The following is a 27960-nucleotide window of genomic DNA, read 5'->3' as shown; positions in this document are numbered from 1 at the left end:
TGTTTCCATCTTGGGGCTGACGTTCGCACATAATCTGCTTAGCTCACACTTTATTATGGCAGCACAAATTAGTTTTTGTTTTATATAGCTAGGACTTACTTGTGGACGTACATGCTGCAAGGTTTGAAGATACAACATACCAACGTCCGAGCAGCGTTTACAAAAGAAGTCATCTTATTGGGCGAGTCGAGAGAGTCCTTACTGGGCATCTCAGAAGAATCAAAGAACCTGGGGCCGATATCACAAAGAGCTAGTTTTATCTTAACTGCAACCCAATCGTAGTTGCTAAGCAAAGTGTGATGTCACAATACAGATCACTATGGTAATAAGTGATTTTGTCTTGCGATTAATTTTTAGTTTTATTGTGAAATACACCCAAGGCGTATAACACAAAACCCACACAACAACTGCAATGGTTAAGGTAATGGTCCTCTTTGTGTAAGGTCGCACGTCTATTGTTCGCCTATGAACCAATATACTTTTATTAAACTTGTTATTACAATTTTTATTTTATTTTATGTACAGCTACTCAGCCTCAATTCAAATCTATTACCACTAAAATAATGCAAACATGAGAATGTGTAAGTATTATTATTTAGTAACTTGTGCACATGACGTAACTTGAGTAGCCCTCACCCTTGTTTTTCATTGGCCAATCCTGTGGGCAGCGCATAAAAAAATGCAGAAATGATTTTGCGCCTGTGGCCCATTCCCTTAACAGGGTACTGTGAGAATGCCAGAAGTTGCCCATATTCGTTTCCATTTTTTTTTTTTTTTTTTCAGAATAATTATGGTTTACTTCCAAGATGGCGCCTGTATGACATCAAGCTAAGATCTTTACAACTTCCAGCTTATTGTCTTTTTTCGATCATGTTTCCTTGAAACTGTTACAATTTACCGATACATTTTTATAAAGTCGACAAGCATATCTGGCAAGGGGTAATTGCTAAGTTCCCGTATTCTACACAACCGCTGTGTACCAAGTGCTTGATGAATGGTAAGGCGGCATAGATGCATTAGTCGAACACCTCTACCCAAACCTAACAGAACAATCAAACAAAGAAATAGGTTGTAAATGTTTTTGATGAAGACCATCAGAAGACCATATAAATTGATCGAAACGTCGAAGCAAACCAACGGTTCTTGCAAAACTTCAAGTAATCTATATATGCAAAACGTTTTGGTGATTGAAATTATGACACCCTCTGCAGACTTCACAAAATAATTGTACTTTTTAAAATATATATCCAATCTCGATTTTTTGTTTGAGGTTGTTGGTTATAAACACAAAGCCATGTCCGCCAGGCTGGTAAATGTACGGGGGGGGGGGGGGTCGGAGTAAAGAATTATTCTCACCGACTGTGCGGGATAGCGCCCTCTACCGGGAACGATTACTCACGTACTATGATAACTGGCGATCCATTCTGCAGCGTCCTCATTACCTTTGGCTATTGCCACATCGTGGGGAGTAAGTCCAGCGCTATTCCGTTCCCGGAGGGTGCAACCGTTCGACAACAATTCTAAAATCTATAGGAAAGATCAGCACACCAAAGTTAATGATCGGCACTGATGGGTCTATAGCCATCCCTGTAATAATCAGTGTTGATGGGTGTGGTAAATACAGGGAATCAGACAAACATGGCTAAAATTAAAGCGTTTATATCGCAACGTCACAGCCTGAGTTTTTGCCAACCGAAGTTGGAAAACCATGGAAAGCCATACATGCAAAACAAACCAGATAGCCACAATCTGCAGTAATGCCACACCATCGTTTGAACAAAGTTGAATTTTTGGGAAACAAAGCAACCAATTATGGGATGTACTTGTTTGCAAACATGTTGAATTAGGACACAACAACGATTATATATTTTGTTAGCAATCGAATGGCCATGCAAACCAGCGCAGTTTGTTTACCAACACTGGAAAAGTCGAGGGTTAGTGTTTACTTACCCTAAGAGGTCGTCCCTCCCCAGCGGCAAGATGAGCCGGTGTGTTACCCCTGGCACTGTCCCTCAGCCTGGGGTCTGCCCCGTACTTCAGTAACAACTCAACGGTGTCCGGATGCCCATGTTCGGCAGCGTCGTGCAGTGGCGTGCGACCCACGTCCGGGTCTGGCTCGTTGGGATTCGCACCCAACCCAAGCAGAAATTCAGCCACTTCTGGCCGGGTCATCGTCATGACCTGGTCGAATAAACGAGAATAGTTGGTGTTTTCGGCGTTTAACAAAATAAAATCAGAGAGACAGACATATTCTTCTTCCATGTGCTGAGGATTTGAAGCTCTAAAGGCTATCAGCCAGCTACTGATGGTCAGTAATAACTGGAATTGGTACATTCTCAGTAAAATTCAAACTCCAGCTAAAAACCCACAAAACATGTAGAGGAAATAGCATTTGAAGACCTCAAAAGTAGATTGCTTGTTTTAATTGCCGCAATCTAAACAGACACGTATAAATAAAATCCATGACAAAAATATAAATCGGTTTTCTTGTTTTAAAACCGAATTGTGGTGTTCCTTGGTTTATATTTCTTACTTGTACACATTAACCATAAGCTACAACACAAAACAACTTCATCCAATAAACTTTGTACACGTTTGCTGGAGGGTGCGATTGTATAAAAAATATATGATTTTTGCTCAATAATATTTTCAAACTTCAAACTCCTACCTGGATCGCATTTCTTCCATATTTATTCCGGCCGTTGATATTGACATCTTGATGGTCACTCAGTTCATGCAGTCGCTGAAGATTTCCATTAGCAGCGGCTTGTGTGAAGTCATTTTGCACTAGGTGTTGGTTATTGTTGTTGTTGGCCATGATGACTGATACATCTTTAGTAATAGAGGAAACAAAACATACATCGGTGTTTAATATAGACTTAGCATTCAGAAGTTGAAAGTGGGTTCCCTGTAAACGACGGAAGAGTATGTGTCCTGTGCCTTTTCCTGTCAAAAAAAAAAACATTGCACATCCAAAAACACATGCTGTTTTTTGTACAGAGAGCTACATTATTATCATGACAAACTTTCTGATATCAGTGAAAACTTCACGTACAACACACTTTTCCATCACAATGTATTTCAAACAAGGGATTGGCATAATTGTATCGTGTAGCTCAACTAAATTAGTTTAGGTATTGTTTTCAAGCTGTTATTTGCAATAGCCTACTTTTACCATAAACGAACTTAAATTCGATATGCATAATCTACCTGAAAATTTCCGATGAATGTTCCTACAATAGTCTTCTATAATTTGCAACATGGAAGCGTACAAAATTACACCCAACAGATCAAAGCTACGACGCCAGTAGAAAGTACCAGTTCAGATAGTAAAATAAACCTCCTCCAGACTTTTTGCAAGGAGCTCGTCTCGACGAGAAAGCTTGGTGTTTCTCCCGCCAACCTGACGAACCGTTGACTTTTAAATAAAAGTTGACTGCTTCAACCCGTCAGTGTTTTTAATAGAAAACTACATCATCTTGATAATCGGTAGACTTGATTTCAAGACTGAAGTCGCGGTTATTCCTCTGCATCAGACGCAAAACGCCCCCACTGATTAGCCATCACGCGACCAGGCAATAATGTATTGGCTATCGTGTAGACTAAAAGGCACGATCCAAGTCTAGAACCAAGTCTAGATTTATTGGAACCAAGTCTAGATTTATTGGTGGTTTGACGCTTCGCTGAGTTTAGTTTTTATAGATCAAAGATTTGAGAACCATCAAACGTGCGTTGGTGTGTTGTGATTCACAGTGCATTCACACAATGTTACCTCCACGTGTAGAAACAAGGGGGCGTTTAGGAAGAAACTATAAATAACATGTAAATTTGCGGGTGTGTAAACCTCTTTTGTGGGAGTGTGGGTATTTGTCGAAAATCCCTCAAAGTTTTCACTTAAGGAAGATTGGTAAACAAATTAACAATTGGAGGCCTTCAGATGTTAAAGACACTGGACACTATTGATCATTGTCAAAGACCAGTTTTCTCAGTTGGCGTATCTCAACATGTGCATAAAATAACAAACCTGTGAAAATTTGAGCTCAATTGGTCGTAGAAGTTGCGAGATGATGAAAGGAAAAATCACCATTTTCACACGACGTTTACTTTCAGATGCTTTATTTCTAGACCTCATAATCAAATTCTGAAGTCTCGAAATCAATCGTGGAAAACTACTTCTTATGTCACTTCAGATGGAGCCGTTTCACACAAAATTTAAACTATCAACCGGCCCCCCCCCCCCCCCATTACTCGCTACCAAGTAAGATTTTATGCTAATGATTATTTTGAGTAATTACCAATAGTGTCCTCAATTTACATTTTGTAAATTAATACGTGTGTAATCGGGAGGTAAAGTGTATTGGCTTTACATTAATAGTCTTATTAGTTAGACTTGCTTTAGGGCCAGATAGCCGATTGTCAAATTCTTAAAAACGAATCAATATTATCGATAAATTCATTGAAGGTGTGCAGAACAGTGGTAAGTTTGAACATAATTATAACTGTTCGCAGATTTACTATAGTTTTACCTATAAAAAAAATAATGGTCATGGTGGATGACTTTCGTGTTTATTTTTTGTTCTCTATTGTTTGTCCCAATGGCTTATCTTGTACAAGGTCAAGGCCTATACAAAAAGAAAACAGAAGTATTGTAAAACAGACGGGGTTCGACAGTTAATGAATTGTGTGGTTAGGTTACGTCATGATCTATTTTGGGTGATGGCCGTTTAGATATACCTGGGCATAAATGGTGTGAAGATAACCGCAAAGTATATGTGAATAAGTGCTTTTTATATTTTGACAAACAAAAGTGTTTGACCAATCGCCCTTTACCAACCACCTAAAGGCTTTCGTGTATTGGTTATCCTCACAACCAATGGGAGGTTGTTAAAGAACTGGACACTATTGATAGTTGTCAAATACCAGTCTTCTCACTTGGTGTATCTCAACATTATGCATAAAATAACAAGCCTGTGAAAATCTGAGCTCAATTGGTCGTCGAAGTTGCGAGGAAAGAAAAAAGAACTTGTCACACGAAGCTGTGTGCTTTAAGATGCTTGATTTCGAGACCTCAAATTCTAAATCAGAGGTCTCGAAATCAAGTTCGTGGAAAATTACTTCTTTCTCGAAAACTACGCCCCTTCAGAGGGAGCCGTTTCTCACAATGTTTTATACCATCAACCTCTCCCCATTACTCGGTACCAAGTAAAGGTTTTATGCTAATGATTATTTTGAGTAATGACCATTAGTGTCCACTGCCTTTAAAAGAAACAACCACGACAAAACAGCCTAAAGTCCAGTCTACCTTCAAGTAAAATTTTTGCGTAGGCAAAGTTTGGTAGAAATGTAGCCTTCATGGACCAACATACCAAGTTTATGGCGCTGTGGTAAATAAACGCTTGTCCACAATGTCCATTGTGTGTTAAGCAGAGAAATAAAACTGTTTACAACGGATGCACGAAACGTTGTTTCCTTGTGAAACACCCCCCCCCCCGCCCCCCTCAGTTACCAGGGGTCGACTACGAAAGTGATGATGTCATAGTTAAATATAGTATGACGTCATTGATTGGTGCGTCTTTAACAGTCAACTCAATGTAAACAATATTGAATAGGAACTTACCGCTATCTGCCAATAACAAATCCAGGGTCAATGAACTCTTGTCATCAGCTGTTACATGTTTACCGTGCCATTTCTGATGACACTCAAACACTGAAAATGTCAAACTTAAAGATACTCTTGCCATGTTCCCAGAATTTAATTTGCTTAAACAACTTTCAACTTGTGATCAAACGCTACACCGAGTCTGACAATAAAATGACACACCGCTCTCCACCGTTACTATGGACTGCTGACCCAAAATGCTGAGATTTTAACCTTCCAAAGGACCTTATAATTACTCTTATTGGGAATTTTTCTTGTAGCAACATGTTTTTGGCGAGGCATGTGTGGGCATGTTTTGGCATCAGATCCACCAGTAACCGTGTGAGTGGGCGGTTTGATGGCGCTCTTTAATCTACACTAAATACGCTAGATAGTTAGCGAGCTTGAATGGGTTGACCTTCATGAATATTCACGAATTCATCAATATTTCGTGGTACAGCAGTCCTCGATAATGATGAGGCGCAGACCAGGGACGTAGTTTGTAGTGGCCAGAGATTGCAGACCCGTTTTATTTTGATATCGTGTAGTCATACTATACTTTAAAAAAAGTAAATTTATCAAAGAAACTTAAAGACAGTGTACAATATTGGTAATTGTCAAAGACCAGTCTTCTCTCTTGCTGTATCTCATCATATGCATAAAATAACAAACCTGTGAAAACTTGAGCTCGATCGGTCGTCGGAGTTGCAAGATAACTATGAAAGAAAAAAACACCCTTGTCACACGAAGTTGTGTGCGTTTAGATGGTTGATTTCGAGACCTCAAGTTCTATAAACTTGAGGTCTCGAAATCAAATTCGTGGAAAATTACTCCTTTCTCCAAAACTAGGTCACTTCAGAGGGAGCTGTTTCTCACAATGGTCTATATCATCAACCTCTCCCCATTACTCGTTACAAAGTAAGGTTTTATGCCAATAATTATTTTGAGTAATTACCAATAGTGTCCACTGCCTTTAAAATATAACACTAAATTATTGTTAGTGATTAAAATGAACTTAGAAAACCGTCATCTTTTGATTGGTGTTTCTTGTCTGCTTTGTTGTTTTGGTTTTTAAACTTGTGTTTGTGTAATAGGTGCTATTATAGTACTTCCACTGACTTTGTCTTTGTTTTTGTTTTTATTTCCTTATAAGTACTATTTATTTTATTGAGCGGTTGCCTCGTTCTACATGGACGGTAGAGTGGGTGACTCAAGCAACTCCTATTAAATCTGTTAGTGTCAACGTGGGCCGGACGAACCTGTCTTCGTTGTTGGCTTTGCACAGTTGCATACTCATCAAATCGTCAACAAATTTAATGTGAACAATTTAATAACTTCTTTGCTTTCGGCCACGTTTTAACTTGTGTTGTACCATTAAAATGATCCACTGTTGACATTAACTCGGGTCACAACATTCAATAAACATAGTGAAAATATTTTTTAAATAGGAGTGTTTTTTATTATTGTGTGTTTTCATAGCCTCTCTTTGTTTGGACAGTGAATAATATGACTCTTTGTTTTTAGTCTATATTTTTGTAATTACGGTTAGACAATAATGTGAATAATAGTCGGGGAGGGGGGTTAGGTGTTCGAGGAAACTCCGGCTGGTAACCCAATGTACATGCAAAGTCCTGGATTCGAACTGGGTGCAATTTTGTTCTGCTCTACGAAACTGCCAGTGTCGTAGTGCTTTTTAACTGTGAACTTTGTTTTGTTTCTAAATCGAGTAAAAAAGAGGATCCTTTGAACGTCAGGAAAATTTGTAAAGAATTTTAAACACTACTCTGTGCAGGGAGGAAATGTGGTATAAGACGAATAATTCACTGAGCCAACATAACTGCGCTTATTGTCCTTCTGATTCTAAGTAGTCGGGTATTCTCCTTAGTGTGTCAAATTTTACCAGCAACTTTACCTTAAATTATCACTGCGGACGGTATTGGACTTCAGGAAACAATAATTATTACTTTGTAAAAAATACACCTGTATCACCACCTGAGTAGTTTTGTACAGTGTAATCAAATTAGATGCGACTGTAATCACCAAATTACCATAATACAACGTCATTACACCTACTTACCAAGTCTTTCTTGTTTAACCAGATATTTGCGCGGGAAAATTCCTTGGCGTTCCCGCGCTCACGGAGAAAAGCACTCAGAAAGAAGACTTCTATTTTGTAAGTTTGTTTGCTTCTAACTGTCAATTATCCGACCGGGTTACAACAATTAACTTGTTTGTGTTGGTTGGTCCAAATTTCTGTTTAGAGGGAATGCACCGTGATTTCATGAACAAGTTGAGACATGATAAGCCCCCGTTTATTTTTAGTTCAAAGACACGGTTGAAATTAACTTTACGCATGAGTGAAGTAGTGCGTAACTTACCTTTCTCTTGTTTCATATAGTAAATAATAGTGGCCAATTTCACCAAGTTCTTTGCCTTTAGCGGATAAAGTAGGCTTTTTCAACGCATAAATTAATCTTCAATAATTTCGGTTGTAAAAGTCAATAGTATCAGGACAATGACAATTTATAACTATGGTATTTTATTTGACAACAAACACGAAGTTCCCCCAAGACTGGCCCAGACTTGTTATGTCATTATTTTTTTCGTAACAAAAGAACTTCGTCAACAATGTAAACATTATAGCGCCCTCTACAGTGTTTGCGAACTATGACGACTTGTTATGCGCATGCTTAAAAATAGTGACGAAAGACCACAACAATGGCGGCCAACAGAGAAGAAATTCTGGCAGATTTTCAGGTAAAAGTCTGAGTGGTTATTCTGTATATCAGGGGAATATTTGATATTATCGTCATCATTTCATTAATGTGGGTCTAACTCTTCAATAACCAAGTCTTGTCTGGATTTCTGGTCCTTTTATTGTTGTAAAATAAGCCTTTTTATTTTGGCGTTGAGTCGTCGATGACACAGCTGATCTGCGCCCACAACACACACAACGGAGAAATATTGATCATTAAAATTGTGCCTTACTTTTCTTCTCTGTACTGCGCAATGATAAATGAGTCATGTAGATTTGGGCAGGGTTCCGGGTTCTGTGCTCACAAGTGCTGTATCCAACCGATACTTTTTACTTGTAATGATCAAAAATCATAATTGTATTTATATTCAATGTGGCCTGGATGGAAGGGAGTGTGGGCAGTGGGGTGAACAGGTGAAAAATAAGGGATGTGTGGTGAAGAGGTTTTCGACTAGTGGTTTAATCCCAACCGGCATGGTTCGGATAACTTTCCGTATGGCGGCACCACTTTTTCACTCATTTTTACAAAAAGGGATATATCAATCAGGTAAATTTGGTACTATATTATTTTATTTCGAATGAAAAAGTGGTGGCGCCATACGGAAACTTTTCCCATGGTTCTTGATAATTTTACCGAGACGAAGTCGAGGTAAATTATCAAGAACCAGGCCTCGGCGGGTTTGAACCACTTGTTGAAAAATGATTCAACACACTTTGTGGGTCTTTGTTTTTGAAAAAAAAAATATCAACACTTTGTCTTTGGGTCAAAAAGTAAAATAAATGCAAAAATTAAACGTGTTCAACACAACACCCCTCCAGCTATGAAATGTTAAGGCCCTCCGCCACCCTCAGGTAAACAACTCCTTTCTTATAAAGGGAATGCTGTGCGCGTCGCGCATATCGCGTGATGTGGCACAACTGTCTTGGCCGTTGCTCTCGACCAATAGGAACGAAGAAACTGTCTTAAAATCACAGGTGCAAGCTTGCGTGTCACGCCCATGTTTCAACACTTTTTACTGGTCATAAACAAAGGTATATACACACCCACGTGACGCGCTCTCCACCAATAGGAATAGCGAAACTGTCTGGTATTTATGAATAATGTCTCATTGTCTGAATTAATTAAGTTAGTAATGGTTTATTCTTGTATTAGGCCCTATTATTGTTATTGATAATTTTATGATGACATTAAAAAATAAACTTACCAAATTTTGTAACAATGAAATTATCAAGCCTTATCCAGTAACTGTCCTTTGTATAGTCCCCTTGTAAAATTGTAAGCCCCCTTTTCTTTTCCACAGTGCCCTTCAGCAATTCAGCAAAATCAGCCAGGTCAATCCCATTTTATCTGTCAGTCATTTTAATTTCCTCCATGGTGTGACCATCCATGGTGTGACAAAGGAAGGAAATAACACTCTGTGGTTTAACACTTACTGACTTAAGATGAATATCTTGCCAACACTGGACTGCCGTGGGTCAATAGAGGGAGTCTCTACACACTGGATCTCCAGGAGTCTATATTCATGGATAATGTGGAGGGGATAATTGTGGTTAGGACTTGGTTGTTTCAATTGTGAACATATTCCTATGGAAAAACAAAATTGTAATTTGGACTCTTGTGAGCTAATGTTTGGTGTACATTTTACCCCACTCCTATTCTGTCTATTTGTTGTTTAATTTAATTTATTTATCAAAGAAAGATGGGGGTGGGGATTCAAAACACAATGTCCACAGATTTACATAGTTTGAAGATAATGATAGTAGAAAGCTTCCCTTGAAATATTACTTACTTAGGTGCTGTAGTTTTTTAGAAATGAGTAAAACAATGTCACGAAAAATATAATATAATATCATAACTGGTTAATAGGTTTTTACATCTCACTGAGAAAAAATTTATTTTGTGACTTGTTTTACTAATTTCTCAAAAACTATAGCACCTAAGTAAGTAATTTTGAAGGGAAGCTTTCTACTATCATTATCTTAAAACCCTGCAAGTTTAGTGTAAATCTGTGGACATTTTGAAAAATTACCCGAATCCTGCATAAAGTACTGCTTGGCAAATTTCTTTGCTAAGCAAGAAATGAGTGGGGTTTTGCTAAGCAAGATTATTTTGTGCTGAGCAAGTTTATGGAATTGGGCCCTGATGTCACGTCGTAAACTAATTACTTCTTGCTATCCACACAATGCAAAGCTTCAAATATCACCTTTTTAATCAGAAACAATATATTAAATACTTGAAAAAAAAATTTTTTTTAAATAGGCTCTTGATATGACAAAAACAATAGAAACCTAAACATCACATTGTAGTGGCTGTCAGCAAAGCCTTCGGACATACTTCAGAAATAGTGCATGCTGCAAACTGCTGTAAAATTTTGTGTAATTATATGTACATGTACCTGCTTAACCCAACTTCATAAAGCCTGTAAGCACAAACAAACTTGCTAAGCACAAACAAATCTTGCGCAATAGGAATAGTTTACCAGCCAAAATACCATACAGTACCCACTCATATCTTGCTCAAGAAAGCAATTTGTTATTTTCTACAGGTTTATAATATTGGGCCCTTGTACAAGTCTGGAATTGCACTCAGGCCACCAAGGCCATGACCTATGTTGCCCCTGGTCTTGGCCTTGGTGCCCCTTCAAAGAGTATCCCATTGACTTGACTTCCAACAGAGGTACCCTTATAAAATAAAAATGGCCTTGCCTTTTCAAAGATGAAATTCCATTCCTGCTTGTATGATTGTGCCCCGTGTCGACACAAAGTCACCAATTCATTACAGATGCCAAAGTATAAATAAATGTCTGGACAAATTCTTGTAGGCGTTTACTTCTTATGGCAATGTGATTATCTCTTTAAATAATTCCTGTTGACCTTTTTATAGATTTAGGTAACAGCTCACTTCGCTGTTCTCCAACCCAGTCTAGACTTCCTGTCCCATTATTCCATTTAAAGGGGACAGTTTTGATTTTTCTGTTTGGCTGTTACTGTTTCTTACGAAGTAGGGTGTTTACATTGGGGTGCTGTGTTGCTTTTGTTGCGTTTTGTTTGGTTTGAGTTTTCTCTGATGTTTTTAATTATTGTTTTGTTGTTTTTTTTGCAAATTTTCCATTGATTTTATAATACATTTAAATGGTGAATATTTTTGTTCTAACTTCCAGCTTCACCAAAGTCATGAACTTATACAGAATTCCATCAGGGAATTAAGAAAATGAGCAAGTTGTACCGTAATAACTTGTAATGTTTGGGAGTTAAGGTCAGGGGTTAAATACAAGCCCAGACCTAGCCACAGTTATGACAGTACAGACCATGTACATGTAACCAGTGACAATTAAGAACCATAAAGTGTAGAACATCTGTCATTCTACACTTAATGCATCAAATGTTACAATTTTCATAGAAATGTCACCCTTCAATTTGTATCAACTTGTCATCTAAAGAAAGAATATCTTGTCTGTTTATTTTAAAGACCAAATGAGTCATGGGTGTCATTCATGGAATGACTATTTTCCATGCCTGCTGAGGTACTATACTTGGGAGCATTTCTTTCCTTCGGCTTCTTTGTTTTCCTTCATGTACCTTCACAGAGGAAATAACTGAGAAGTAACAAATATCTTTCATACCCATTTGAAAAATGACCAGAGTGCCCTTTTGATGTTGCTAACGTGTAGCTTGATGTAACTACTAATACTTGTGTAGTCGACTCGCACCTTTATGAAAATATATGAGTTATTTTTGGTTTTTACCCTTAGGAGACCAATGTGTGTTAGCACTGTGTACTCAGGAATTTTCTGAGTTCTTAATAAAAATTACAGGCATATTACTCAGGTGGGGTTTGAACCCATGACCTTTGCCATTCTAGAGCACATGTCTTACCAACTAGACCACCGAGATTGCCCGGTAGCTAGAGGCAGTTCGAATCCTATGTTTTAGCAGCGGGTACTGCAAACGATTTAATAGATGTTAAATTTGCATCGGGGATAAAGAATATTATTTTTTGGTTTGGGGGTAAAAAACAAAATAATATCCATTATCACCAATGCAAATTTAATATCTATGAAATATATACATAGTACGCACAACCATGATGTATGCAAGCGTTACACATCAGATAAATAGAAATAGATTTAAACCTCCCTAAAAGTTTCCACATCTTACGGTATTGAATAACGTTCCGGATGCAATTTTTGTTACAGGCGTGTACAGGAATTGAGAACTTTGAAGAATGTTTAGCCCACCTTGAACAGAACCAATGGGATTTACAGCGAGCTGTGGTGTCCGTTATGGGAGCCCAAGAACCAGAATCCGTACCGGACTCGATGCCAGAGGAACTACCACAAGCACCTACTGTCCAGGGTCTTATGTAAGTTTTTAAAGCATCTCCATCACTAGGTCAAATGTTATGGCCAATAGTGCTTACTGTAGACTTGTGGACAAGTTGTTAAATGTTGCATTGATAGTCAGAATGCTTGCATTTATAGCATTTTGACACTGGCCATATTCTCTTGAGACTGGCAGGAGACCATTGCTTTCATGGAGGAGTAGTCGGCAGCCGGCAGTTTTGCTCGAGAGCAGTGATCTTGCAGTATTCGACCGCGTAAACCTTAACCTGACAAAGCTGCAAATTCAAAAAAGCATACTACAAAGACCAGGGCTCAATTCTCACTTCGAGTTTTAAATCATCTTCTGATGCGTATTGACCTTAATTGCTAAGAAACATGTGGTATCACATTACAAATCACTTTGACGATATAAACTTGTAACCCAAACTGAGATGAATTTAGTGCTTTTTAAAAATGGATTCCAGTAAATCCATTTCGCTAGTCTTGTAACAGATTTTAAAATGATCTGATTTCTTTATGGAAGGGTCTTTACATACTTCTTAAAAAGCAAAATTTCAATGATATCTCATAATCTTATCAAAGTGATCCATCCTTCCCCTTCTTGATTTACTTTTACTTTTTTATATCGATTAATAAACCACAAGGGAAACTGACGAGTAAATTTGAAATGATTCGGGGTAGACAAAAATAAAAATGACGAGAGCAGGATTTGAACCACAACCTAGCTCTGGATTGACACTCCATTGTTCAACACTAAATCTTGTACTTTTCTACTCACATTATTATTGCTGCAGGCCGAGCGTAGTTCAATTCAGTGGAGTAACACCCTGCACCTCAGTCCCTCGAGCCTTCGAACCTCACCGCTCACGGAGTCCTCCTCCACCAAGCAGAGTCCGTATGCTGGAATTTAATATCACCTACCAAGATACAAACACAGAACTAGTCGTGGAAGACTTCAGAACTGTCGGTGTGTAAAATTGTTTCCTTTGGTCTGGATGTTGACTCTTTGTTGTTTGTTTTGTGATAGTAGTCTTTCACAAGCTTACTTCCTGTTATGACACTTTTGACTTGTTTTGTAGGTTTGTTGGGGGGAAGGTAGTTTTAACTGGAGTAGTTTGTTTTCGTTTCGATTTCTTCATAAACTTTGTTTTGCCTGTTGACATACATCTGGCAATAAATTGAAAACAAGTTGAGAAAATACGAGCAGTTGTGTAACACAAAGTCCGGAGTGTCTGCTGTAAACAACAAGGTCACCACCTAACTAAATTAAATTCGTAGGATTTGAAACTTTGCATGGTAAAAAAAACGATATAGAAAGGTTTGCGGTAACACCATGTAATGACTATCTCCAATGAGATGGGGTGGTTCTGAAAAGAACCATTGGTTTCAACTCGACTTTTGTCAGTATGCTCTGATCGTCTTCTGGAGAAAGCTGGACTAAATTAAATTCAATGATGAGTTTTATTCTTTATTTATCTCCTTGCTCATCCTTGATCTAGTAGAAAGGCTGTATCAAAACCTATTACATTTTACAAGTTTTTCTTTTCAAGAAAAGTTTATAAGTCAAATTTCTTGATTAGAATGAAGTGATTTTAAAAATGTCAAAAATTAGTTAATGGCTTGAAGTTTGGACCCTTGCAGAGTCTTTCTCATTGGCCTTTTGTAGTCTTTGAGAAAGACCGTAGAGACCTTAAGCCTTTTTACCCTCTTTTACTACCCCCTGTTTGACCATCTACATGTACCTCTATGGCTTGACAGGCCACAGTTGGTCCCCAATTTCTGTTCCAATGAGTTCTTGTCAACAAATCGTATAAAAGGATACATTTTTTGTATCTGTTCTTTGCCCCCCCCCCATGGGTCTAGTTATGCCATGTTTGTGAAACCATAATTCATCAAGGCAAATAGAGTGGTGCAAAGTGAAATGACTCCCAGAGTGGTTAACTCTACTATTGATTGTCTATGACTTCATAACAGGTACGGTAAAGGAGTTATTATCAGCCAGTTTGAACATCCCAGCAGAGAAGATGATGATTGGAGGTTGGGGACATGCTAAACCGGCACCAAGCGATTCAGTAAGATAATTCTTCTATATTATAAACTCTTATTATGAGCCTTCTCAATCAAGTCTTGACATTCATGGTGCTGTACAAAACTCTAAAAATATCACAGGCCTGTATGCTATGTTTGAAAGGGCTAGGGCACCAAGGCATTTTCTCATCTGAGGAAACTGTATATTTCTACTGTAGTATTTCAAGGGCATCAAGGCAAAGACCAGGGGGCATTGAGGCAATGGCCTCCGTAAAGAATCAGGCCTGAGAACTTTCCAAAACAACATAGCAATAGGAGACTTTCAGGAAGCTTGGTGGCAGCAGACTTACCAGGTAAAATCCACTGTTCTCGGTAATGTGCGCATGCTCAGAACTACGTAAACAATAATAATTGTACCTGGTAAGTCTGCTGCCACCTAGCATTCAAAAGTCTCCCATTACATAATAGATGTAGAATAAAAAGTTATTCCAACAGCTTTGTTCCATGTACTGCATCTCTTTGGAACACTTTGCTTGGTGCATGTTTCCCTCCATCCTACAATGTATTAACAGGCCTCACAATAAACCATGGCATGAAAAAGAGGATACATGTAGAAAGATTGATGACACATGCTAGCAAAATGCCTTGGTAGATTTCACAAAAAGTTAAGACTAGTCTTATCTCTCCTTGTCGCTTGTTCAAATTGTCATGGTTGTTCTTTGCATTTTAACACTGTAATGTATACTTTTATTGATTACTTCATAGATTTCATCCTCTCTCTCTGTCATAATGTGTTATGTGGTTTTTTAAAGGTTTAATATTTTAATATACACTGTCATGCGCCTTTAACAGCTTTGTCTGGAACTGGCACATGTTAAACCAATTTTTATTTGATTATTTATTTTTATTTATTTAGTCATAGGACTAGTCCTAAGTTAAGACTATCTTTGTGAAATCCAACCCAGGTATTAGTTGACTTAAACATATTTTGAATTGAATTGATGACTTTAGGTGTCAATGTCAACCCTCCATTGAAACCAGAAGTCTCTTTCTATGTTATTCAGGAAATCTTGTCCACATTGGAATTACCGCTCAAGAACCGATTGTATGTACTCACACCAGGTGTACCAACAACCAGCACTGACCAGGCCAATGGGCAAGAGTAAGTTATTCAAAATACGTTATCTTAAACCTGTTATTGCTCAAGATTTCAAGTTTGACCATTTCGAGAGAAAATTGACCGAACAATTTATGATGGACACAAACCACACTTTCTCGAAAGAGAACAAGAACTCTTGGTGCAGTTTGTGAAAACATTTGTTGTCTTTATGTGGTTTAGTCATGGTTTCATTAGTATCAAAAATATCATCAGCAACAAAAATTTGTCAAGAATTCTAAAGAAAAATTGATTCCGCAGGTGAGCTCAGTTACATTTTGGAAACCCTGGTGATAAAGTAGTTATGTTTGGGAGTACACCCCACAACCCATTTCTTGTGTATCCGCAAGAAGATTTAAAGGGTTGGTTAGACAGACCTCTGTTTAAATTTGAGTAAAAATCTAAAAAGGAGGCCACTAACAAAAAAATCTTTATACTAAAATGAAATATTTGTTGAAAAGACCTCTGTCAACCGACATGCAATTTTGTCTGCCCAGAGGTTGATTGCAGGCCCAATTTCATGGCTTTGTTTATCGCTGGATTCTGCACTTACGATGACCATTTTCTGCTAACTGTGAAAACGCTGAATTGCTGCGCTAGCTGTGTGAACCAAGAATGCGTAGTTATGTGGATTTCGACGCGCACAAGCAAAAAATCCCTGCTGTAATACTCTTGAAATACTCTTGTCATAAGTGCACAATTCCCCGTTTCTGTGAGCGACAATTCTTTGCTTACGATAAGCAGAGTCATGTTTACAGGTTCTTATCTTAATGTCTTCTTTATTTCTCACTATTTGTTTGTTGTCATAATCCACCACAGGCCAAGCTACTCGGAAAAACTGACACGTTCCTTTGAGTTGATAATCACCGATACAGATTTATCGCAAGAGTACAGACTACGCTACGAAGGCTGCAAAACAATCTTAAATGTTAAACAGGGAATTAGTGCATTAACAAATGTATCGGTCAGGCATCAACAGTGGAGGGGATGGCCGGATGAGAGCGATTCGGTAAGTTGGAACGAGGTCGGGATCAGGGGTTGGTAAGTAGGACTGAGGTGGAGATCAGGGGTTGGGTTTGGCAGTAGAGCGGTTCTTAAATGTTAAACAGGGAATTAGTGCATTAACAAATGTATCGGTCAGGCATCAACAGTGGAGGGGATGGCCGGATGAGAGCGATTCGGTAAGTTGGAACGAGGTCGGGATCAGGGGTTGGTAAGTAGGACTGAGGTGGAGATCAGGGGTTGGGTTTGGCAGTTGAGCGGTTCTTAAATGTTAAACAGGGAATTAGTGCATTAACAAATGTATCGGTCAGGCATCAACAGTGGAGGGGATGGCCGGATGAGAGCGATTTGTTAAGTTGGAACGAGGTGGAGATCAGGGGTTGGGTTTGGCAGTAGAGTTGTAGGAACTACAATCTCGGCCAACATGCTTGGGCCATTTGAAAGTAAACACACCCTCTCCCGCTTCTCTGCTCAATGCTGTTAACCCCAGTTGGAGCGCAGACCGTGCAGTAAGAACCAATATTGAACGGGGGGGGGGGGGGCCATTATTGCCTAAAATATTGAGCAATGAGCACAGCAAATATTTTTTTTAATAATACAACATAAACACGTTAACTTAAACTAAGTTAAACCTTTTCTTTCCAATAAACAGGGACATGTCTTATAACTTCTTGGATAACCGTAGCTTTGTCTGTTATTTAACATTGTTCTATTTCTCTCTCTTACTTTCTCAGTTAACGCTAGCGGCCTCTGGAATATCCTTCCCTAATCATAACTTATTCTTCTGTCGACCACAGAACCACAATAAGACAGATCAGGTAAGATCCACTCACTGTTATAATCTATGGTTATACTTCACATTATTATTATAGCGCCACCATGTGTTCAGACTTGGCTAACAGACTGGGCCACATAGATGCCCAAATAGTCACTGCTCTCAAGTTCGCAATGGAATTTGACTGCGTATCTAAATGTGAAACGACAGAGGTCAGAGGTCAAACTACACGCCTGTTTTGCAATTTTTTTAGCCCGATCTCTGGCGTTATTCACGAGCCTCGAAGAATGGCGTCAGACGGTCAGGCTACATGTACCATAGGATAGCTACCTGCTACTCAGATCCAGTGATTCCATTGGATACAATGATATCATTAGATAAAAGCATTGACTAAAACCTACCGTATCTGGGTTTGTTTTGATTGGTCTGAGGTCACTTCGGACGACCAATCAAAACACAGATATGGAAGTGATTCCATTGGATACAATGATATTTGATAAACGTGCACAGTGACATGAGCTTTCCATAGAAGCCCAAACAGTACACTCCTATCACGTCCGCCATAGAATGTGACTGTGTATCTCTATGTGAAATGAATGTAGGTCAAAGGTGAATATACACGCCGGTTTGGTGGTAGGTCTCTGGCATTATTCACGAGCCTCGAAGTGTGATGTCTGATGTTCAGGCTGACTCAAGAATGAGTGCAAATGGGTACCAGGGAGAGCTTGGGAGTAACCTGCAATGGACTGGCATCCTGTCCCGGGGGAATAGGAATATTCTCAGTTGTTTAATGCCAAGGAAATAGGATTTCAAGAACTTGTCTGATGAGCCATATTGGCGCAGGACAGATTTTACTTTTGAAAGGGTACAGCCTCAGCCCTAACAAAAACTGCACTCCAATCAGGATGGGCCAATAATTGTTAAGAAATCTTGTCCATTATTTCCAGCCTACGACGTCGAGAGAAGGTGTTAGTATAAGCGACAGTGAAGATGACGTGCCTGAGATGGACATCGATGATACCACCATCTTCAGTAATGAATATTCATCAAGAAAGTTTGAACCATTATGTAAGTAATGAATATTCATCAAGAAAGTTTGAACCATTATGTAAGTAATGAATATTCATCAAGAAACTGTTATGTAGGTAATGAATATTCATCATGGAAGTTTGAACCGTGATGTATTCATCATGGAAGTTTGAACCATTATGTAAGTAATGAATATTCATCAAGAAAGTTTGAACTGTTATGTAGGTAATGAATATTCATCATGGAAGTTTGAACCGTGATGTAAGTAATGAATATTCATCATGGAAGTTTGAACTATTATGTAAGTAATGAATATTCATCAAGAAAGTTTGAACTGTTATGTAGGTAATGAATATTCATCATGGAAGTTTGAACCGTTATGTAAGTAATGAATATTCATCATGGAAGTTTGAACCATTATGTAAGTAATGAATATTCATCATGAAAGTTTGAACCATTATGTAAGTAACTAATATTCATCATGGAAGTTTGAACCATTATGTAAGTTTCCTATCTTCTCTCTTACTGTTTATATGTTTAAAGGCATTGGACACCTCAGTAATTGTCAAAGACTAGTATTCCAAACACATTCATAAATTAACAAGTCTGTAACCTTATTCTGGTAAGCATAGTTTTGTTGTGCTAAGCTACTTTTTGTGCTTATGCAACTCTATGAAACTGGACTCCGTTGTTTTGATAAATAGCAAAGTGTGGGTTCGATTCCTTTTTTGTCTTTCCAATCGGACGTAAAGTCGTTGATCCAGTGTGTTGTGTAATGCACGTTAAAGAACCCAGTAACACTTACCGCTAAGAGCAAGGGGTTTGCTGCGGTGTTTCTGGCAGTAGTTGCTGAATGCACCACAACACCTAGTCAACTAATTCAAGATGCTTTACAAAAAATGGGTCTCACATTTCAAAAGACTTTGCATACCTAATCTGTCTTAAACCGTTTTGAAACACACGGTGATAAGCACTCAACTTTATTTTTAAAACAAAATTTAAACTTGATTTTCTTCTTATTTATATGTTTTGTTTACTTGCTCATCCTTTTCACTACTTGTTTGATTTTAGTACCAGCGGATATTGAAAATGAAACAGACGGCTTGATCCAATTCAGTCATGAATTCAGCTCAAGGTATGGGGAGACCCACCCTCAGTTTTATATGGGTCCATTAGAGGATGCAGTCAGGGAGGCATTCAGTGGTGCAGCAATAGAGGTGAGTGGCACCCCCTGAAATTTTTCTATCTTTATTTGCACCTTTTATGCAGTTCTTATACAAAGATATATTAATAATGAAAACTTATAAAGCGCACAAATCCATCAAGACCAGTATACTGTTAAAAACGCCGAGACCAAACTGTCTCATCTCATAGCCATTACTCACATAAAAGAGATTTACACATGGTTGTTCCCCGCAAGTTTACTATTTATTTATTTATAGTTTCGTCTTAGTAAACAAAGTGTTTATGTGTTCTGTTTTGGTTAAATAGAATTAGCTGTTGGAAACGGCTTACCAACCATAAGGACCTATGGTATAAATACAAAAAAATAGTTAATGGTTTGAGGGTTCAACCCTAGCAGAGTCTTTCTTGAATGCTAACCTTTGAGAAAGACTCTGCAAGGGTTGAAACGTCAGATCATGAAGAGATTTGTTGCTGTTTTGGTTAAATAGTTATTTACATTTTCTGCCCACTTGATACTGTTCAACTGCATGGGTTGTGAACAGTGTACACAACAAACTTTGTGCATGTGTGCAGTGTACTGTGGAGAGACAATCACACACATGAAAACTATTGCAGGCTGATGCATCTATCATTCAAAACCACAGTGGATGATAATGAGTAGTAAGACAGGAGGAGGGTTGACTGTATTGCATGCTGTCATAGTCTGCATTCTCCAAAAGACGGTCAGAGCCACACTAATCGAAATGGCAAGCAGAAACCGGCTATTCTAAGAGCCATCACTACCCACAAGTTTTTATATGATTTCACTGCATACCTTATATAAAAGTTTTATCTATCATTCCTAATTGAAGTTGTTATTATTTTGATGTACATAACTTTTATTGATCCACTCTTGATTTACAGAGGAAATTGTTAGCCATCTACATCCACAGCGATAAAAGCGTCCAGAGCAATGTCTTCTGTAGTCAACTCCTCTGCGCAGAGAGCATTGTCAATTTCCTAACGCAAAACTTTGTAACGTGGGCGTGGGATGTCACAGCTGAGGAGAACAAGGAGAGGTAAGGAGAAAAACTTCAGAACTTTGGGCTCACTGCCGATTAGACTAATTTCTTCCACGGCTAAATCATGAGTTTCTTCATTGTCTTCTCTACAAAAGGTTGGTGTATAATTAAGATTCCAGAACTGATAACTTCTTTTTTTGTATTTTTCTTCTGTAGATTGCTAAGCACCTGTACAAAGCTGTTTGGCAGCGTCACCACGGCGACAGTTCGTAATTTAAACCAAGATAAATTTCCTTTGTTACTAATTGTAATGAGGATACGATCCAACACAGAAGTCTTCTCAGTTCTTCAAGGTAAATAAACAGATCTTCCGCTAGACTGATGAATTAACCTAACCCTCCTACGGTTTGACCATTCAATATTAACCTGCGTGAATATTTTACCAAGTGTAGGAGAGTTTTTCAAAAGGAAGTTCCCCGATAATCACCCAAAACCAAGGATACCTCACATGGTAAACTTCTTTATTTTAGCTCTGAAGCCCAAGGAAACCTGCTAATAACAATGCTTACTATGATGAAGAAACACCAAAGTGCGATCCTTGCTTTCCAGCAAAGTTTGTTTTAAATTCTCTTTCTATCTTGTCAGTGTACCTATGCCTTAACATCCCATCTGAAGGACTAAGCAATTTCGGCAAACTGCCTTTACCACATCTCTACTATGTAGATCAGTATTCATAACTTGGGGTTATTTCTCTTTTATGTGTAGGCAATACCGGTATAGATGAAATGATGACCAGTTTAATCCATGCAGTAGATATGTTCACAGAGCAACGACAAACAGAGATTGAACAAGAGGTAAGAAATTTCAGAAGATTTTCAAAAGAAAAAGTTATGAATCTGGGCCCAATTTCATAGAGCTGGGGTTCGTCTGGCGGTCGTAACCAATAACTGTTTCGCTCAATGGCTAGTGATTAACCAATTGCCAATTCACCCAAAACAGTTATTGGTTCTGACCGCCAAAACACAGCCCTGCTTGATGACTGATTTATGCCTACTGTTCAAGTTTCCATTTCATAGCGCTGCTAACTGCAAGCACACAAAAAGGAAGCTTACCTTCCCTTGCTTACTGTAATTAAAATGATTGATGTAACCATACATATCCAATGTGTATGCACAAAAGCGCTTTCAAATTGTCTTTATCTTTTATGAAATACACCTTTACTTACATGTTTGTATGTTTTTCTGCTAAAGTTGGCACAAAAGTTGTTTACCAGTATACAGTGATTTGACTTAGGATCAAGTGTCAATGAGAGCGATTTCATATCTATTTATTTGTCTGACTATTTCTTCCTTTGGTTGATTTACAGAATGATAGAAGAGCTGCTGAGCAGCTAAAGCAAGAACAAGATGCTGCTTACCAAGCTTCCTTAATGGCAGACAGGGCTAAGGTATTAACATTGTTTAAATCCGATGGGTGAAAGGGCTACGGTAACGACCCCTGGCATATGATGTCACACACTCAAAAAGTGCCCTCACTGAGGCCAAAGGAGGATTTCATTTGATGATAGCTGCGCGTAATGTGTGCGTGACCTCAGCGACCCTGTAGCGTTTCGCGTCATGCAAAGGATCTATTGGCATGGTATTGGTGGCTAGTCAGGTGTAAAATGGTACAGTATTGAAATGATGTGTGGCTAGTCTACCCTGTAAAAGGTTACGGTATTAACATGGTTTTGGTGGCTAGAGGATGGTTTGGGTTTGGGAGGTATATTATGAGTTTCTCCCAGACCTTGATCCTTTGGATGAGACTTAAATATGATGTGAGGGCGTCATAGAACCCATGTTTGTTTGCTTGGTGGAAATACGATTACTATGTTTACCAGTTCTTATTAATTTATTCCCCTAAAGGAGCAAGAAAGAATAAAGCAAGAGAAGGAAGATCAAAGATTGAAGGAACAGGAAGAACAAGAAATCAGAGAACGAGAGGCAGAACAAAAGGTATTGTTTATCTTGTTGCTACTGTTGCTGGCCAAAACACCATGTTATGTACATTACGTGTGACTGGCTCCTTATTACTTTTTGATCATCAAAAATAGGTTACCATCCAAAATACCGAATAGTGTACAGTGTTCATGACAGCCTCCCTGGTAAAATATTATGCTTGGCCAAAAAAAACAAGGAAGAATTTGGTTGCCAGCCAAAATACCATGTCGTGTATACTTCTTATGAATGGCTAACTTGGCTCAATTTCATAAAGACTGTAAGCACAAAAACTCGCTAAGCACAGAATTGTAATGCTTAGCAGAATCATGTTAACTGCCTAAATTACATTAGGTTTACATTGTTGTGGCTTTTGCCCGACTCAATTTTTGCTTAGCAAAGAAATTTGTCAAGCAGTATTTTCTTAACATGAAGTTGGGCTTAGCTTATTATTACTTTGCGAAAAGATATGTTATTACTTATTTATTTACTTATTATTTTTCATTTTGTCAGGCCTTGTTGCAATCACTTGAACAGCAGCTAGCTAACGAGCCGAGTGAGGACTGTCCAGATCCAATGACCACACTCAGGATGCGTGTCCCAAGCGGTGACATGCTGACCAGACGATTCTTAGCTGATCAACCCATCAGAATGGTCATGGTATACCTAGGCACTAAAGGCTACCATACTGAGGAATATAAAGTGCTGACAACCTTCCCAAAGAAAGATGTGAGTTGAGTCAGATTTAGAAAGATGTACTTTATATACAAACAAGTTTCCTCATTGCTTGTTACTTGACTGGGAAAGTCATTCCCGTAGGCACACACCAGCAAACCAGTTGACCAGACACCATAACCCAATTTCATGGCCCTGCTTACAGATGATAACTTTATTTATAAAGCGCAAAATTGCCAAAGCACTTACTGTAGTGCACTTGTGCTTTTGCTGTGGTGCCCTTTGCAAATTTCTATGTAAGTTCACAATTTCCTCATAGAAGTGCTCTTTACCAGAGGGAAACAACCATGTTCCTTCAAGAGCGAAGTTCATGGCCTGAGCTACCATTTATTTCCAACAATCATGTTCCTTCAAGAGCGAAGTTCATGGCCTGAGCTACCATTTATTTCCTTTATTTACTCAGGTTAAGCCAAATCAGTAAAAATAACTGGTTTCCATTTGAGCCCTGCAAACAGACTAACATATTAAAAAGTAAACATAAAATCACATAATAATTTTTCTTTTTAAATCACATAATGAAATTCTGATATAAAAATTACGTAAATATCTAAGAATGGAGTGGATGATTTTTTAGGACATGGAAGTGGCATGGAAGTGTATGGAAGTGCGGGCAGATTATACTGATTCTTTATGTCTCTATCTATTCATTGCAGTTGACATTGTTAGATTCTACTGAGACGCTTAAAGGGCTCGGCCTATGCCCACAGGAGACGCTGTTTATCGAAGAACGTTAACTAATCCATCCCACCAATCACCATCAAACAAATCTTTGCATCAATCAACCCATCATACAGAGGAAGCAGTCAGGGTACTATACTAGTCAGGTTCCTTTAACAAAACGCACATTATGTCAAAATCAATTCTGATGGCCAGATTTCAGAAAAATTGCTGCCCCTTTTTCTTTTTGCTGAGCCATAAAGAGCAGTGAACCAACCATGAGTGGGAACAATACACTGTATTTCGGCTGATAACCCATTTCTGCTTGGTACGACTTTTCTTTGCTTACCAATTCTTGTGCTTTAGTGGCAGATTGGGCTGCTTCAGATGCCTAAACTTATGTTGCTAAATGTTATACACTGTTAAGGGTGTCTTTCTATACTTCAGCATTAACATTGGCATAGTTTTTTTTCAAATGTTACCCAACCCTATCCAGAGGATGAAATCATTACATCAAACTTGAACGCATTTACTTTATGCTGAAGGTATAGAAGAGTTTGCGGTAACACCATGTAATAACTATCTCTAAATGATGGTTCTGAAAAGAATCGTTCGTTTAACTCGACGTTTAACCCATTCTCCAGAAGATTTTCAGAACCACCCAACTCATTTAGAGATAGTTATTACATGGTGTTACCGCAAACTCTTCTATATCTTATTTCCACCATGCAAAGTTTCAAATCCTACTTATGCTAAAGGATTTAGCTACTTCTGACTCCAAAGCTGGCATACATCATCATTCACTCAAAGAGAAGGAAAGTATTGTTAGCACTCAAAGTCTAACTAATGACAGTAAAAAACTGCATGAGCTTTCGGTGCAACAACTGAGACATCACATCTTGGCGGCCATTTTCTTTCTATTAAAAGTATTGGCCGTTATGCTCAGCCACAAATTGTGATGCCCTACTTCAAAATCAAGCATTTCTTGGAAAAAGTGACATGGCATTAAACATTAAGACAGCCTAAGCAACATCAGTCATGATGTCAATGTGATGTGATGTCTTAAACATTGTACATGTTGACAAAGACTAAACTTAAAGACCCTAATGAGGTGTTATTCGAAAGCTCTTATTCTCATCTCATTTTATTAATCCAAATGTTGTGTTTCGGCAGGAAGTGGTTTTAGAGTGTCACTACTGTTTTCTCAGTCATACCTTTACTTTACTTCAAAACGCTTTTTGCTGACAGCCATTATACAAAAAGCGATCAAATTTGAAGCGCTTACAATCTGCCAGAGAAATATTTCTGTATGAAACTTTTTCACGGTCAAGGGAGCTGCATTTTGAAGATACCATTTATCAGCGTTGCTCAGTCGGAATGCTGCAAATAATAGACAATAGTTTTTGTTGTTTTATTCAAGCATGACAACCAAGTTTGACGATGATTTCACAGAATAGCCCAATTGTGTGATGAATCAAAAGTAGAGGATGGGAGTGAATTTATTCTTCTGAAAAATCTAATGATATGACATACTTTGAAGGGTGAATCAAGTCAGGAAAAGGTGACAGCAGGGATTGTTTGAGAAACAGTAAGCATCACCATGAGTGTGACTAGGGTCCCCACCCCACACACTTTTATGGAGCTGTTAATTGCATGAAAATTGCTAATCACACCAGAGTCTTGCTTAATAACGATAGGTATTACCAGCTAAATCATCATGTTAAGTACATTGATCAGACTGGTTCCCTCCCAATTCTGTTGCTTTTTTAATTTATTTGTTGAGAAATATCTAAAGTTCAGCAGCTGCTTTTTTATGAAACCAGTCTGTTGTTATTTTGTGTGCTTTGCATAAAGGTGGCAGCTTTCTTGAGACTTTTGAGGAAACATGAATTTAAGAAACAAAATCTGCAAGATGTATTACTTTAAGACGTGTTTCTGTTCACTCCCAGCTGCTAATCCTTCAACTATTTGACCATTCAATATCATCCATTGTGATTTTGAATTATTTACTCCTGCAAAATGATATCTTGTGGCATGGCGTTATTAGCTGGTAACCTTATTCTGCTAAGCATTAATGTTTTGTGCTTAGCTGCTTTTTCTGATGAAGCAGCTCTGTGAAATTGAGCCCAGATTCTACACCACATTTTCTTTTCTGCTACCTACAAAAAGATAAAGTTATCTTCAGTATTATTGGTTAATTTTATTAAAACTAACGATTGTGTTTGTCTCTGGAAGTTTTCTAATTTCACTTCATCTGTTGGAAAGTTTGCATACGATGTCTGGAGTGATGTCCAAAGATGTTTGCATGCCTGTAAGACTTACACATCAATTCAAATGTATTGATTCAGGATTGCCACAGAGCTCATTACCTGTTTCTTTTTTGGTTGAAATGTTGCTAAATTAAACTATTCCCTTAATCTTCTTTAACTGTAAAAACGTGTATTTCAACCAAAGAATCCATCTTTGTGTATAGAGCCAACTCCCAGGTTTAGTTTTTTTTTTTGTAGAGTGTAATAATTATATTAAGTTATGTCAACACAAACAAATATTTAACTCATATATTATTTATACAGAAGAAATTGTTGCCTTAGTTTTGGCTGAAGCTCAATGACTTAAATGGATGTCTTTAATGTTACACTCTACCCTAACATTTCTTAACATAACTGTGACCTTTGACCTAAAACTGCATTATAGGCCATTATCATGCTGCTTCTATATAGTGGTCTTGTTCCCAGTCCCAGTGTACAGTATTCGCCTGTAACTGGGGAAGGGATACCATGGGGTGTTTTATCTGGTGTCAGTCTGACAACTTACATTCTTTAAAGCAACATACAACATTAATAAATGTTGAATACCAGTATCCCCGCTTATGTAACCTAAGCACAATACATAAGATAACAAAATTGAGTCTAAGTTCACTTGGATCGGATTCAAGACAAGATAGTGATCCCACATTATACCTTTTTTCGCCGTTTTCAAACATCAAGATTTGGACACCAAAGATCAAAAGTAGTTGTGTTAAAACTCGTTTAAACCCATCTCGTGAAGACTTTTGCCACCCGATGATCAAACAACATCAGAGGACAAATTATGTACAAGCGTCCACAAACTATGATGTCATGGCTAGCTGCCATCTCTTTTGTGATTGATTGAAAAAACAAAGGTACTATACTTGACATAACATCATGGGTTTGAAGTATGGTTGTAGGAGGATGAGGAGGATGCACAAGACCTAAGAATACTCGTCATATTTTGTTTTTATCTGGTCAAATTATAGTTTTTGTACATCGTGTGTTGCTATGGTTTGTATGCTTCTTTAATGGGTACCAAACGCCCGTCATAATATTTCATTTTGAAAAAGAAAAAAATCTAACAAAACTAGAATGATTGATGATCTAAGCTGACATTTTGCAGGTAACTGATTGAGTTAATTAAAACTATTTTTGAGCATAATTTATTTGCCATCATTCTGCGAATGATACAAACATTAAAATTGTAGTAATGTTATGGCCTGACATATTATTTTTTAAAGAGGTGATGGCTGAGACGCCATTTTCAAAGGAGCACCATTAAATGTCTGTAGATAAAAGAAAATATCATTTGCTTCTCAATATTGTGATGGTTTGTTTCCGATTTGTGTATTGCTTTGAACTGTCCCTAAACCACCAAATTTTCGATTC

The 27960-nt window shown here is 38.1% G+C and overlaps 2 protein-coding genes across 12 annotated transcripts; one reads left to right on the top strand and one right to left on the bottom strand.

Annotated features, from left to right (window-relative positions):
* Positions 1–13643, bottom strand: LOC139945833 (uncharacterized). Of its 11 annotated transcripts, XM_071943309.1 has the most exons (7): positions 8017–8213; positions 7716–7891; positions 6311–6354; positions 2669–2832; positions 1951–2181; positions 1404–1527; positions 1–1040 (listed from the first exon to the last, which is right to left on the bottom strand). In XM_071943309.1, the coding sequence occupies exons 4-7, from the start codon at positions 2816–2818 to the stop codon at positions 895–897; spliced, it is 651 nt and encodes a 216-aa protein (XP_071799410.1). In that variant the 5' UTR covers positions 2819–2832; positions 6311–6354; positions 7716–7891; positions 8017–8213; the 3' UTR covers positions 1–894. The 11 variants fall into 11 exon arrangements, with proteins under 11 accessions (XP_071799410.1, XP_071799409.1, XP_071799408.1 ...); XM_071943308.1 differs by lacking the exons at positions 6311–6354; positions 7716–7891; positions 8017–8213 and adding exons at positions 9828–9908; positions 13515–13628; XM_071943307.1 differs by lacking the exon at positions 6311–6354.
* Positions 8332–27868, top strand: LOC139945832 (FAS-associated factor 1-like). The gene is made up of 16 exons (XM_071943300.1): positions 8332–8395; positions 12590–12756; positions 13531–13703; positions 14711–14808; positions 15829–15926; positions 16740–16929; positions 17657–17740; positions 18645–18765; positions 19798–19943; positions 20815–20969; positions 21129–21265; positions 21678–21766; positions 22279–22359; positions 22817–22906; positions 23402–23617; positions 24277–27868. The coding sequence occupies exons 1-16, from the start codon at positions 8357–8359 to the stop codon at positions 24355–24357; spliced, it is 1965 nt and encodes a 654-aa protein (XP_071799401.1). The 5' UTR covers positions 8332–8356; the 3' UTR covers positions 24358–27868.
* Positions 27869–27960: the final 92 nt, after the last annotated feature.

This window comes from Asterias amurensis, chromosome 13 (genome assembly GCF_032118995.1).
Source record: "Asterias amurensis chromosome 13, ASM3211899v1".
Lineage (NCBI taxonomy): Eukaryota > Metazoa > Echinodermata > Asteroidea > Forcipulatida > Asteriidae > Asterias > Asterias amurensis.
The sequence above is the reverse complement of the archived record's forward strand: the minus strand, read 5'-3'. Positions and strand labels throughout refer to the sequence as shown.

Coding starts and splice junctions, on each gene's coding strand:
- LOC139945833 (XM_071943301.1), bottom strand. CDS start 5,741: ATGGCAAGAGTATCTTTAAGTTTGACATTTTCAGTGTTTGAGTGTCAT. Junction 2,833..5,617: donor TTTGTTATTGGCAGATAGCG/GTAAGTTCCTAT, acceptor CTATTACTAAAG/ATGTATCAGTCATCATGGCC. Junction 1,041..1,403: donor ATGGATCGCCAGTTATCATA/GTACGTGAGTAA, acceptor TTGTTCTGTTAG/GTTTGGGTAGAGGTGTTCGA.
- LOC139945832 (XM_071943300.1), top strand. CDS start 8,357: ATGGCGGCCAACAGAGAAGAAATTCTGGCAGATTTTCAG. Junction 21,767..22,278: donor AAACAGAGATTGAACAAGAG/GTAAGAAATTTC, acceptor GTTGATTTACAG/AATGATAGAAGAGCTGCTGA. Junction 22,907..23,401: donor AACGAGAGGCAGAACAAAAG/GTATTGTTTATC, acceptor TCATTTTGTCAG/GCCTTGTTGCAATCACTTGA.